Source organism: Alexandromys fortis, unplaced genomic scaffold (genome assembly GCF_014885135.2).
Source record: "Alexandromys fortis isolate MF-2015 unplaced genomic scaffold, M_Fortis_MF-2015_v1.1 scaffold_126, whole genome shotgun sequence".
In the NCBI taxonomy this organism is placed as follows: domain Eukaryota; kingdom Metazoa; phylum Chordata; class Mammalia; order Rodentia; family Cricetidae; genus Alexandromys; species Alexandromys fortis.
The window spans coordinates 1,102,537-1,116,629 of record NW_026068018.1 but is presented as its reverse complement, the minus strand read 5'-3'; the positions used below and the strand labels follow the sequence as shown (position 1 = coordinate 1,116,629).

The following is a 14,093-nucleotide window of genomic DNA, read 5'->3' as shown; positions in this document are numbered from 1 at the left end:
AAGCTTTCAGGGTTTACAGACATATTTAAATTTTATTTAACTTATCTATAGTTTCAGAAGTTTTGACTAATATATAATACATTTTGGTTAAATAGACCCCTAATCCCTCCCCTCTGATTTCTTCCATACCCACCCCTACACCTTAACTTTAATTTTATGTGTTGTTTTCTTGTTTTACAGACGGTCCTCTGCATTGCCCAGGCTATGCATAGCAGTTCATTAGACAAAGGCTCAGGATTTTTGTTTGGTTTGATTTTTAAGGGACATCTGTACTTTTTCCACCGATTTGCCCCTTTAAAGCAAAAGTTTTTGTTTGTTCTTTTGTGGGTTTTGGTGCTAGGGGTCACATTATCTCATCCATTGTTACTCATGATGGCAAACTGCTATGTAGGGATTTGTAACCTGTCCGGCTCACGTGTACAGCTCCAAACAATTTTGGGTTGTTTTAGGTTTCTAAATAGCCTGCAAAAATTTCTTCTGCCATCACCTTTGCCTTTTGAAGACGCAGATATTGCCGAGCATGTCACTAGGTTTATTTACATATTGTCCTGCTTCCCTCTACAGTTAAAACTCCCATTAGCACCGCTCAGAAGTATCTAGTTTGGCTTTGATTCAATCCAACAAAGACAGATTAAGAATTTCTGGCATGTCAGACGTCATACTGGGCACTGGGCACCAGCAATGAGTAAGATGCATGCTGGGTTCACCATCATAAAATTTAACTAGGGATAAAGACAACTTTCAAAGTCACATAAATAATTGAATTTTAATAGGTGCCCTGAGAAAGATTACAGAACACACTGAAAACATATGCTAGCCCTTCCTATCCAAGGCTCCTGCCAAAATTCTTTTTTGCTGTTCTCAGTAGGGAGAATGTCTGTGCTGTGAAAGGAGCATGGCAATTTCCCAACATCATAGTGGGCGGGGGGAGCACAAAAAGTCTTGACTATTGTAATAGGTAATTTCATTTATTCTCCTTTTCTGTCCACTGTCATGATGTTCCTTACACAGGAAAACTGCAATCTGTTTTTAATGATTGTTTTTGCTGGTAAGATGTTGGGCCATAAACTTAAAGTATTTCCTTTCAATGTACACACGAGTAACTAGAACTTGGCTATTCTAACTGATTGTTTGACTATAGTCTTAAAATTGGATAATCTAAGACTATTTGGGACAATGGTAAAGAATATCCAATTTCCATTATCACATGTGCTTTAAATTCTTAGGAAAAGTTCAGAAGTTATCTACCAGGGCCTGGGTAGATAGGCCAGTAGGTGAAGTGCTGTCTGGAAAGCATGAGGACTAGAGTCAGGATCCCCAGAACCCTTGTGAAAGCAGGGTAGACATGGTGGCACCTGGGATCACAGCTCTCAGGAGACATGAGTGGGGGATCTCCTAGTGAGTAGATGACCAGCGAGACTCCAGGTACAGATAAAGATCTTGCCTCAAAAAACAGAGTAGAGAATAATTGAGGACAATATCTAGCCTTAACTCCAGGTCTTTGCATGGACACACTTACCTCCACACTGCACACATGCACGTGCCAACACGCAAACTGACACCCATTAACATTCTTGATATTAATAGAGTATCGTGCTTTTTCAATGACTCAATTCTTAGAAATAGGAGTTTTTATATTTTCAGACAAAGACAACTCAGCATTCATTTCCAACATACTTTAGAAGAATTAAAGAACAGAAACAGAAAGGCAGTAAAGTTTTCATTAAAGTTTGTCTCACAAAGAATGATTCTAAGACTTCTACTCATTATCCAAGTCTTGACTGCCACTGAGTTCTTAAATGTTCTGTACTTATCAGGATAGTTATGTACCTAGGACTTTCAAGACAAAATGCTTGCTGATTTCTCCAGCGTCATTTGAGGCCACACAGGTGTACTTTCCAGCATCTTCAGGTTCTGCCTTGATGAGCTGAAGGACCATCCCTTGAGTACTGATGGTCAGATGAGCATCAAGCACCAGAGGCTGGCCATCTCTGAACCAGGACATACTTGGAGTTGGGGTTCCATCTGTAAAGCACGTCATGGAGGTAGAACTGCCTTTGACAATGGTGATTTCCTCTGTTCCCATCGCATTGTCCATATTTGGTGGCACTACATAGAAAACAAATCAGGTAAAATTGATATATCCATTACAATTTGCAAGGAATTTATACAACAGTAACTAAATAATTCCGTACTACTCTACATTCATGGAAATGATGTGTTTTAAGATAGCATAGAATAAATTGATGGATTTATTGTAAACCTGTTTAATGGTTAGGCTAATTATTAATCTTCCATAGATTAGCAAAGAAGCCTCAATATTACTTTCCTATTGAATATACATTCAATGTGTATTATATTTTGTTTCCATTTTCAACTAGGTAGCATTATTTCTTTAATTTGTTCTCATATACAGTAGTTCTTGTAGTAATTCAAAAGTATATTTTCAATGACTTTGTGGAGCACATAGTAGTAGATTAAGCTTTATATACATCACAAATTGCAGTTCCTGGTTGTCAGGGTTGCTCTAGAATGTTATTACAAATTGAGAAACATAGAATAGTAATCCACAGCATTTCATAAATACAAATACATTCACTCAAATTTTATATCTCTAAATGAATTGCTAATATTATTTAAAAATATGTTTAATTTTTTTTTCTGTGTGTTTGAACCAAAAATCTTCTGTCTGGATTTAAATACTATTTTGAAACGTTGGTTGTGTTTGTTTGACATGGAGCACACATGAAGCCACAATACTAGGAAGGTGGCATAGGGGATTCTTTAAATGGGAATAACTTTGAGTGGGAATACTAAGGATGGAATGACTTGGGCAGGAGTGGTGTGGGACAACTGTCTATATTCTGTCAATTATGTTTTAAATAAATGCTGATTGGTCAGGAGCCAGGCAGGAAGTATAGGTGGGACAACCAGACAGGAAGTAGAGGCAGGTCAATGAGAACAGGAGAATTCTGGGAAGGAGGAAGCCCATTCCTCCCCAGTCCTGTCCAGACACCAAAGGAGCAGGATGTGACCTACCCTGCTGAAAAAGGTACTGAGCCATGTGGCTAACATAGAATAATGGGCTAATATAAGTTATAAAAGCTAATATGAAGCTTGAGCTAATGGGCCAATAAGTTTACAACTTATGTAGATCTCTGTGTGATTTCTTTGGGACCTAAATGGCTGTGGGAACTGGGCAGGACAGAAACCCCAACAAGCAGGCCCTCACATTACAAAGGGAGATGGGGGGCGTGGAGAGATGAGAGTGACAGCTGAGGTAGATGAGCCAAATGAAGGGTATATGAGAAAGTCATATATAACGCTACTATCTTATAATCTAAATGAAAAAAAAAAACACAGAAGAAAGATTGAATAGAGTTACCCTGTATGGCTAAGTAATAATGCTCTTAGAAACAGCACATACTAAACAGAATTCCAGTCCCAGAAGTAAGATACCACCACAGTAATTGGTCAGGCAGGCTCCAAGTCCTCCCAAACAATTAGGCTCTTGCCAGCCCCCCTTGGTAGCCCACCAGAACTCGAGTATAAGATCGTATTGCTACAGGCGACACAGAAAAAGCAAACTACAGATGAGATGCAAGTGTCCTCCTCACTGGCTAGCTTTCAGTGTTCTAGCAGGTACAGTGCCGGCTGCTGGGGGAGAAAGGGAAGCAGGTGTTTTACTCAGCTGTGAATCCATCCTCCAAACTGAAAAGCCAACTTGCTGGGCAAGGAGCAACCTATGCAACACTGGCATAGGGTTTACCACCCAATTGTATTAAATTTAAGAAGAAACTCATATCTGGTATTGTATTGACTGAGGAGGTTGTAAGCTCAAATGGAGAACTTATTACCATTGTTTAATTAAATTACATCAAACTGTCTTTTAAATATCTATCACCATATCATAGATAAAAGTTACATTAACCCAAATCAGAGAAGCTGCTTCTTGAGTGAAAAGTGATGAATTCAGAGACTCATGATTTCCCAAGCTGCTGAGAGTAAATTAGGGCTCAGCACTAAAAAAGTCATTTATACAACTCCCCTTAAGATCTGGGAGCACTGTACAAGAAGAGGCCTTATTTTGGTTAGTTTTGGCAACATAAAATAGTCACTTGGAAAGAGGGAAACTCAATTGAGAAAATTACTTCCATTAGATTGACCTGTGGGCATGACTGTGGGACTTTTCCTTGATTAGTGATTGCTGTAAGAAGGTCCAGCCCACTGTGTCCTGAAGTTATCCATCCAGGGGAACCTGGTGGACTTAGGCAGTGAGTACACAACTAAAGATAATAGTTGTATCATTACCTAATAATTGCATAGCCTGCTTTAGCTGAGTCAGTGGGTCACAAATTAAAACATTAGACAGGAACATGAGGAAGAGATTTTGAAGAGGTAGTGGTAGGCAGTGATGGGGTACGGGAGAGGGTGGTGTATGAGGGTGGTCAGTATGTGCTATGAAAATGTGTGACATTGGGCTGGAGAGATGGCTCAAAGGTTAAGAGTATTGTCTGCTCTTCCAAAGGTCCTGAGTTCAATTCCGAGCAACCACATGGTGGCTCACAACCATCTGTAAAGAGCTCTGGTACCCTCTTCTGGCCTGCAGACATGCACACAGACAGAATATTGTATACTAAATAAATAAATAAGTAAATAAATAAATAAATATTTTTAAAAAAAGAAAAGAAAATGTGTGACATAGTCAAAAATTAATCAAAGCCCTTACATCTGACTTCATTCTGTATCAGGAGAGAATTTTGACAGACGGAATGGACCAGTATATACTCTGGGAATGGGGTTGGAGAAAACACATTCTTCCCTAATAGCAAGATACTTTTCACCAATTACTTTTTAACAGTGGAGAGTTGAATTTACAAGTCTGAGAGGAAGTCAGTTTCTAAAGGCATGTTGCTTAATGCTAGTGAACTTGAAGCAAAGTAGGAGCATTTTTTTCTGTGACGTACCAAGGACTTGAAGGCTGTAGTGTTTACTGTCTACGCCAGCTCTATTGGAGGCCACACAAGTGTACACAGCAACGTCAGACACCTGAGCTCTCACGATCCTGCAAAACAGGACTCGGAATCTCATTCTCAATCCCACTCAACGTACACAAATAATTATGATTTATACACAGAGAATTCAATGAAATTTATATTGAAATTTCTTTTAGATAAAAAGCTGGTGGCCATCGTCACAAAATGGAGACACCTCAATCTGCAACAGTGTGTATAAAGGTAACTGTGCAGCCATGACAAGCCACTAAGAATACAACACAATTGACAGAGGGAAGATTTTTCAAACACATTAAAAGAGAAAAATGATAGCATGAAAGTCACATGAACATTATCAATATTCTCCTATGCTACCATGTAACACTGTGCTTAAAGTATAACTCTTAGAAATATAAACTTATAACAGTTCACCTCTCAAGACCCGTTGTGCACATGTGTACTAAAAAACGAGCACTTAAATAAGAATACAAAGCCATGTTGATTCTTCATTCCTCATCTTCCCTCTCGGAGCACATACTGAACCGTGTGGCACAACAGCAGTCAAGGTTTAGGGAAAAGCATTTCGTAAATGTCGTGTAGGTGAGGGAAGAGTTGACAATGACCCTTGCCATAAGTGCTGAGGAAATGACACACAATGCAATCTAACCTGACAACCTGCCCTGCTGACAGCAAGCGGATGTGGGAGGAGAGGGGCAGAGGAAGGCCATTCTTCAGCCAGTTGATCTGTGGTGGAGGTGTGCCCATGGCTTTGCATTCGATATTTACTGATGTGTCCACCAGAGCCATCAGTTTCTCTGCCTCGTCTTCATTACCTCTGATTTTAGGTGGAACTATACAATGCACAGAATGAGAGAGAAGATGTATGAGTTCAGATCAGTTGCCCTGTAAATCATTTCCACTTCTATTTTCCATCCCCAAAGGAAATATCAGATATTAGGTTTCACCCATGGTCCATTAATGGATTCTTAAAGCAGCAAAGTCATAAGTTGGTAGCATTTCATATTTACCATAGACATTCAAGTTAAATATTCGGTCTTCTTCTCCAGCAGGGTTAGTAGCAACACACGTATACTTCCCCATGTCAGATGTGAGAGCTCTGTAGACGTTTAATGTGCTGCCCCCTGCGGTGACGCTGTAGAAAAAGTCATGAGAGAGGTGCAGAGATGTTAATGTAGGGATACGATCTGTAAAACACATTCAACTTTGTCGTGTCCTCTGAAAATATTTAGCATCATAACACAATGCCTTCATCTAGAACGGAATGATTCCACCCTATTTAACAAGTGCGTGGAAACAAAGAATTCAGAGCCACAGGAACAGACAATGATCTCAGGAAACTTAAATTATATGGAAACCATTTTCATATCCAGAACCTCATTCTGAGAAAAAGGAAGCAAAGTCAGATGAGGGATGTGACAGGCAGAGGTGCCTTTCTCTCAGCTTTAGAATGTTATATTCTTAGTGACTGATATGAGCTTTCGAGTCAAATGAAAATTTGAAAATTTTGGCACAAAGGCTGAAGAACATAACAAGTGAAGAAATTATAAATAAAAATAAACTGCAAATACCTTAACTATACTTTAATGAAAAAGAATAAAATAGCATAGTTTACTTAAATGGTGATGACGCTACATATATAGATGCATTTTAAATTTTTTCAAGTGGCTAAAGTGATTCTTTTGAATTACATAAAATTAAATGATAAACATGAAAATAGATAATAAAATATGTATAAGTTAAGATTATTACATTATTCATTTTATCCACATACCACTAATTACCAAACACAACTTCTTAGGCTTTAGGAAGAAATTTAAAATATTATCTACAGTGATTCTAAGAATAGCGATTTTTAACAGCACCCCTGATTGTGAACTTCTACTAGAGTGTACTATTAAGTATCACATTGTGAGATATATATTGAAAATATAACATCTGAATATGGTACTTTTCTCAAAATGTGATACCTAAAGTTCCATTATTTAAATATGTTGCACATTATACTTTCAGGCTGCCATAGTCAAAGCTATTAAGGTGACTTTGAAAAGGTGACCTTGATAAATTGCTTTACCTAGATATCTATAGCACCATGAGACAGTGATGAAGTCAATAGCCAAGTGGAGATAACAAGATGTAACTTTAGGAATTTAAAGTTCCAATTTCCCAGGTACAAAACACAGGACCTTAGGTCCCATCAAATCTGAAGATGGTTTATATCCACTTAATAAAAACAACTAAACACTTGTTAATTAATAATATATGTCCACATAAAAGAAATAAAATGTCCAATATTTCTGGAAATATTATCTGGCAGCTGATGTGGGAGTGATTTCTTATTAATAAAGAAACTGCCTAGGCCCCTTGATAGGCCAACCCTTAGGTGGGTGGAGTAAACAGAACAGAATGCTGGGAAAAAGAAGCTGAGTGAAGGAGTCGCCATGGTTCTCCCACTCCAGACAGACACAGGTTAAGATCCTCCTGGGTAAGCCACCTCTGTGGGCTACACAGAATATTAGAAATGGGTTAGAACAATATGTAAGAGCTAGCTAATAAGAAACTGGAACTTATGGACCAGGCAGTGTTTAAAAAAATACAGTTTCCGTGTAATTATTTCGGGGCATAAGCTAGCTATGCGGGCGGCCGGGTGCTGGGGACGCAGCCCTGCCGCTCCTATCGCTACAGGCAGCTTACCCAATCTTGTAAAGAAACAAATACCTAAATTTTAACACAAAACAAATATAAGGAAAGTTATGCTTATATGTATTTGTTGTATGTATTCAATTCATTGACTAGAAAATATGCGCAAATGTTTAAAATATTAATTAAAATTATAGATTTAATAGTACATTGAAACAATATTATGCCTATCCATTCATATAATTATTCTGGTATATGTGTGTAAATATGCTTGTGTTGAAATATCTTTATGAGATTCTAGATTGTTCATCTGAAGGAATTTGTTTAGGTAGCATGAAGCTCCTATTGCATTGCTATTCATCTCTTTGTAGAAAGGCAAAGAAGGATCAGCTAAAGGTGGTATGTGAACAAAGCACTATAAAGACAAACTGGATTATAACACTATTATATCTTTTCCCATAACTACCAAATTAACCCTACACGTATGCAGTTTGATAACTTTAAGATAAAAAACCTACAGCTAGGATATTGATGACTCTTTTGTGGGATGCTGCTGGCTTGACCTAATAGGAAAGAATTATTTTATGACATGGACTTGTTGTGGACATTCTAGGAAGTATATATTCTATGATAGCTGTATAACATTTTGATGAATGGGTGACTGCGATTTTATGATACAGAATTGATGATAAGGATCCCTATCTCCTCTTTATCCCCCACCCCTACACTTATAGATACAGATATAATAAATTTTAGAGTGTTATCTGAAGAGAATTTTCATATTCAACACTCAAAAATTGTTATCTTTTCTCTTTTTAAATAAAATAATATCTAAGGTCTAATGACATACAAGTTGTAGTTATTGGTTTTGAAAGCTTCACACAAGCCTAAATGTTAGGGGCTGCAGACCCTCAGACCCTGAACTTTCTATGACCTCTTTCCTGCCGAAGTAAACAGCTTGTTTCCTTATCCTTGCAGCTGCTCTGAGCACAAAACCCTCATGATTTCCTGATAACAAAGAAGTGGTTTCTTGTGGGCTTGCAGCAGAAAATCCTGAGAGCTAGGGTGTGGCCACTAATCAAGGAAAGCACTATATAAGCTTCCCTGGAACACAATAAAATTGGCATACTTGCTTCAAGAGTGCCCCATGTCTCTGTGTGTTCTTTAATACCCAGACCCTTGCCCGATTGTGGTTCCAGGTGGTGCAGGCACCACAGATGGAGGCCCCACTGGGATTGGGAATTACGGACACCTCGGAGGGACACCCTCCAGAAGGCTGGCCAGCAGGTAAGTAACAAAGAGAAGGTGAGGGTGAATTGTAAGAATGGGGGCAGATTCTTCCAAGTCTGTTCTTGTGGAGGAATTGCAAGTACTACTAAAAAAAAAAAAAAAGCAGGGTACTGGGATTAAAAGAAAAAAATGTACGTAGACTTGGGAGAGAGAAGTAAGAGAGTAAAAGAGTACAGAAAAATAAGCTACATAAAGATGGAAAATATACAGAGAGTCTGGATTATGTACATTATTGTGTTTTCTTTGAATTTTTTGACTGTGAAGAAGCTAAGTACAGAGAGACATTTCATTGTTTGGGCTGCTAAGCTAAACCAGCATAAAGGTATCTTGACTTTATTTAGAATTTGTGTCTAAGGATAAGTTCCATTGGAAAAGACGTTCTTCTTTTGTTTCCACAGAAGATGAGAGCTTGTGGATTGTTTCCAGAATAATGTGGTTTGATAGACCAAGACCACTTGAAAGGTTTCCATAAAAATCTCGCAAAAATACTTCACCCAATAAAAAACAGGAAGCACTTTGGAGAGAACTACGTCTAAATTCCTAAATGATTGTCTTAATTGCCATGTTTTCCCTATGGAGGCTGGTTGAAAAATCTATGCATACTAAAGGCTGTGGGGTTGAGGAGCAGGTTGGGGAATCGGTTGGGATGCTGGAGAATGTCTAGGATGGAGAGTCTGTGGCATCATGCAAAGTAGATCCAGAGGGGAAGGAGCCTGAGGAGACTTGGACCTCAGATAGTAGTGATTCCAAGTCATCTCTCAGGACTGCTTCTATTCTCTTGCCCGCCCCAGGAGAAAGAATCCCTTTTACAAACAACTGCCCCTTCAGCTAGTGAGAGGGAAGTAGAAGAGTTGCAGAGACAATTGGCAGAACTTAAGTGTAGAAATATCCAGGCCTTCCCTGTTATGGAAACTGGGGATCCTCAGGGGAATAGGCAGAGGCTACATCAGCAGTTTCAGTTTATGGATGTAAGACAGCTTAAAGAGGCCATAACCACTTATGGGTGGCAAGCTCCTTTTACTGCTGCATTGGTCCTACAGGGATCAAAATTTGATTCCTAGTGATTGTATGCAGCTTTGTAGGGCGGATTATTTGATTTTTGGATGTCTGATTATCAAGAGAATTGTATGAGACATAGCAAAATAAAATGTCCCAAGTAAAGTACTTTGCAGTTAAACCGGAGTCAAAATACGACTTTTCAAGCAACTGTCTGTATGTCAGGGCCATTTTTCTTTCTTTTAACTAACCATACCTTGAATGATTCTGCCCTTAACTGCTCTCAAGTTTCATGCCATTTAAGCAGTTGTTGGGTGAACGAGATGACTGCCGCTGTGGTCCGGGTTCCAGGCTTGGTAACTATCCTAGTGAATCAGCTGGTGCTGAGCCGTCCCTGCCTAGACTTTGGGATCACCTCGGCTGTAGTGGCCACTACTATCACTGCTGAAGCCTCCAGCATGGCAGCTGGAATTGCCATCAGCCACAAGGCAGTTGTGGTTAGCACTGTTGATTCCCTAGCCAGACAGGTTGCCACTGCCTTAGAGACCCAAAATTCCCTTAATGAACATATTCGCCAGGTCATTTTCCAACTTAACCTACAGACCGCCCTTTGACAAGAGCAGTTAGGTTTCTTATGGGATTTGCATATGGTTAGGTGTTTCCCTTCCCTTCCATCATATCTGTGTCACGCCTGGGGCCCGTCAGGCACTTAGTGCTACTGTCAGCCAGTTGAACTCTTACGGAACCATGGAACACGCAGTTTCCTCATTTTCCTGCGTCCCTTGAGATTAATGAGACTTGTGTTCCTCCCAGTTTCATACATTTTCTAACTAAGGGCATTCTTAACTTCATATGGAAAAGCAAAAAAACCAGGATAACCAAAACAATCCTGTACAATAAATGAACTTCTGGAGGCATCACAATCCCTGACTTTAAACTCTACTACAGAGCTACAGTACTGAAAACAACCTGGTATTGGCATAAGAACAGACAGGAGGACCAGTGGAACAAGACCAGATATTAATCTATACACCTTCGAACACCTGATTTTTGACAAAGAAGCAAAAAATATCAAATGGAAAAAAAGCATATTTAACAAATGGTGCTGGCATAACTGGATATCAACATGTAGAAGAATAAAAATCGACTCATATCTATCACCATGCACAAAACTAAGGGCATTCTTTATGGCCTAGGCTTGGTGAAAAGCTGGTCTGGGACTGTTGCCCTAGGAACTCTCGTAGCTGGAGGGTTTTTAGTGCTCTGCCTTTATAACAGGCAGCAGCAGCAGCAACAATAGCAGTGATTTAATATTGCTACTAAGAAATTAATGCTTGCTCAAGTAAGCAGGCTTCCCCCTAGTGCAGTATGGGTCAACATACTGCGAGAAGGCCAGTGAGCCAGAGACTGGTAAGACAGAAGCCTTGCATGCTAAGGCAAGTGTTCTTGAGTACAGGTAAGATGTGAATTTGTGCTTCTGTAACCTAAGACAGGCCTGGTCTAACTATATTGAAAAGGGAGAGCTGTTAGGGGCTGCAGATCCTCAGACTCTAAACTTTCTATGATCCCTTGTCTGCCAGAGTAAACAACTTGTTTTCCTTTGCTTGCAGCTGCTCAGAGTTCCTAATGAGTTCCTGTTAACAAGGAAGTGGTTTCTGGTGGGCTTGCAGTAGAAAATCCTGAGAGCTAGGGTGTGGCCACTAACCAAGGAGAACATTATATAAGCTGCCCTGGACAATAATGGATAATAAAATTGGCATTCTTGTTTCAAGAGTAACCCATGTCTTTGTGTGTTCTTTAATCCCCAGACCTTTGCCTGATCACAGTTTCAGGTGGTGCAGGCGCCACACCTAGACATATCTGGGAAGTGGGAGCTTTAATAGAGTAATTGCCTTCATCAGATTTTTCTGTGGACATTTCTGTGGGGACATTTTCTTGATTAATGGTTGACGTGTGAAGGTCCAGTTCGGTGTCGGCAGTGCCACCTCTGGGTGGGTGGTCCTGGGCGGTATGCGAAAGCAGACTGAGCAAGCCATGAGGAACAAGTCAGTAAGTAACATTCTTCTATGGTCTCCATTTCAGTGCCTGCCCCCAGCTTCTGGCCTTGGCTAGACTTCATTTTGAGATGCACTATAAGCTGTAAAATGAAACAAACTCTTCCCTCTCAAAGTTATTATTGGTGTTTATCACATCAGTAGAAAACAAACTATAACAGCAGCAAGTACTATTAGTGTAAAATGTGAAGCATGGAGCACTGTGAAAGATCGTACAATTTATCAAGCAAAGATTTATTTTAAACATACCTGATTCTTTCTGTTTCACCATTCACTATGGGTTTTCCATCTCTAAGCCACTGAAGACGTGGGGTGGGAATGCCATCTGCATTGCAGACCAGCTCAACATTTTCTCCAAGAAGGACACTGACTTCACTTGGAACTTCAGCACCAGCAATGCTTGGGGGAACTTTAGAGAATTAAGGTTTTCATTAGCAAAGTGTAAGGATATAAGCGCTAATGAATGTGACAGAATACTGGAACATATCATTTCTTTTTTGTTGTTGTAACACTTGTGTGTGTGTGTGTGTGTGTACATGCACATAAGTTGTCTTCTGGTGTGTTCATGCATGCACAGAACATAGGGCAACCTATGGGAGCTGATTTTCTCCTTATACAATGTTGATCTCAGGGATTGAACTTGGGTCACTTGTTTGGTGGCATGTTTACCTGCTTATCTACCTCACTGGACCAGAACACGTCATTTCTAAATCAGAATTCTTCCAAGGTTAGTGCGGGCCTATTATTACCTTCATAAATTATTTTTAAATAAGAAAGATAAAGGCACCAAATTACTGCAATAGTTCTGGTAGTCCTGAAACTATTTAGTCACAGGAACGGGTGACAGATTGATCTTTTGAGTAATTTAATGGAATAATCCTCAGATTAAGTCTCAGATGGATTGTTTGTAATTTATGTAGTTCAGGAAATCAACCTTTAAAACATTTTGGCATAAAGGTCTCAGATTATATATTAATTACTTGTCTATTATCTACTTTACTATTTATTCTGAAAAATTGATGTACATATTATGCTATTAAGTCTCTAATAGGTTCTGTTCTTTTTATCTAGATATCCTTAGTGTATATTAAATATATTAATAATAATCAGAAAACCAAGTTGAATTCCCAGCACCCACATGGATGCTCACAACCATCTGTAACTCCAGTTCCAGGGGATCCAATGTCTTCTTGGCTCTGGGCACCAGGCATGCCTGTGGTGCAGACATACCCTTAGGTAAAACGATACACTGTAAGACAATTCTTTAGAGGTCAGAAGGGAACACTTTGGAGCTTCTGTTCTAGAATTACAGAGATGTGCCAGGAGCAGCTCATATTTGATCACAGGAACCCATGTGGCAAGACTTCCCTACCCCATGTTCACTGCCATTATGACAGCTGGAAATAGGCCACGCTAGGCATACACACACCATGAAATTGACACATCATGGCTACGTATCAGGATCTTTTTGGTTGGAGAGTTAATTATTAACTGTTTACTAATACAGCACTGTGTTGTCCTTCTAAATGTCATTTTAGTTAACCAGGGATAATTGTAAAAATTTGGCAGAAGTTAGGGTATTAAAGAAACTGTCACTAGATACACTAATGAACCTTGTCTTAATTAACTGCTTTATATTGTAATATCCTTAGTTTTAAGACATTATGTAAATATATTAAAAATAAATTTTAGGAAATGTTTGGTCACATCATAACACCACATACTTTATGATTTATATGATTGATTATTGATGCATATGCATAAGGCAGTATATAATTTATTTATTTATCTTTAGTTATAAATTACATTTTGTTTGTGTATGTGTTTATATGTATGTGGATACATGGGTGGCACAGTGCATGTGTGGAAGTCAGAGGACAGCTTGTGGGAGTTGGTTCCCTCTTTTCACTGTGTGGGCCCATAGGCTCTAACTCAGATGCTCAGACTTGATGGCCATTGTCTTAGACACTGACTTAGACAATGACTTAGACAACCTGCCAGCCCCAATAAGATACTTCATCACTGAGTACCACTTTCCCCTTCCTGTCTCTGAAGTCTCAAAGCATCAGAGGTTATTAAAGAGATCACTAATCAAACTTTT

The 14,093-nt window shown here is 39.2% G+C and overlaps 1 protein-coding gene across 1 annotated transcript in view; it reads right to left on the bottom strand.

The window, feature by feature from the left end:
* The window catches only part of Hmcn1 (hemicentin 1), a 449,244-nt gene that overhangs the window by 76,108 nt on the left and 359,043 nt on the right, over positions 1-14,093 (bottom strand). Inside the window, exons 64-68 of the mRNA XM_050162915.1 lie at positions 12,242-12,401; positions 6,023-6,147; positions 5,662-5,845; positions 4,968-5,065; positions 1,831-2,109 (exon numbers count right to left, since the gene is read on the bottom strand). Of these exons, the coding sequence (XP_050018872.1) occupies positions 1,831-2,109; positions 4,968-5,065; positions 5,662-5,845; positions 6,023-6,147; positions 12,242-12,401 (846 nt within the window). The remainder of the gene's footprint in view (positions 1-1,830; positions 2,110-4,967; positions 5,066-5,661; positions 5,846-6,022; positions 6,148-12,241; positions 12,402-14,093) is intronic.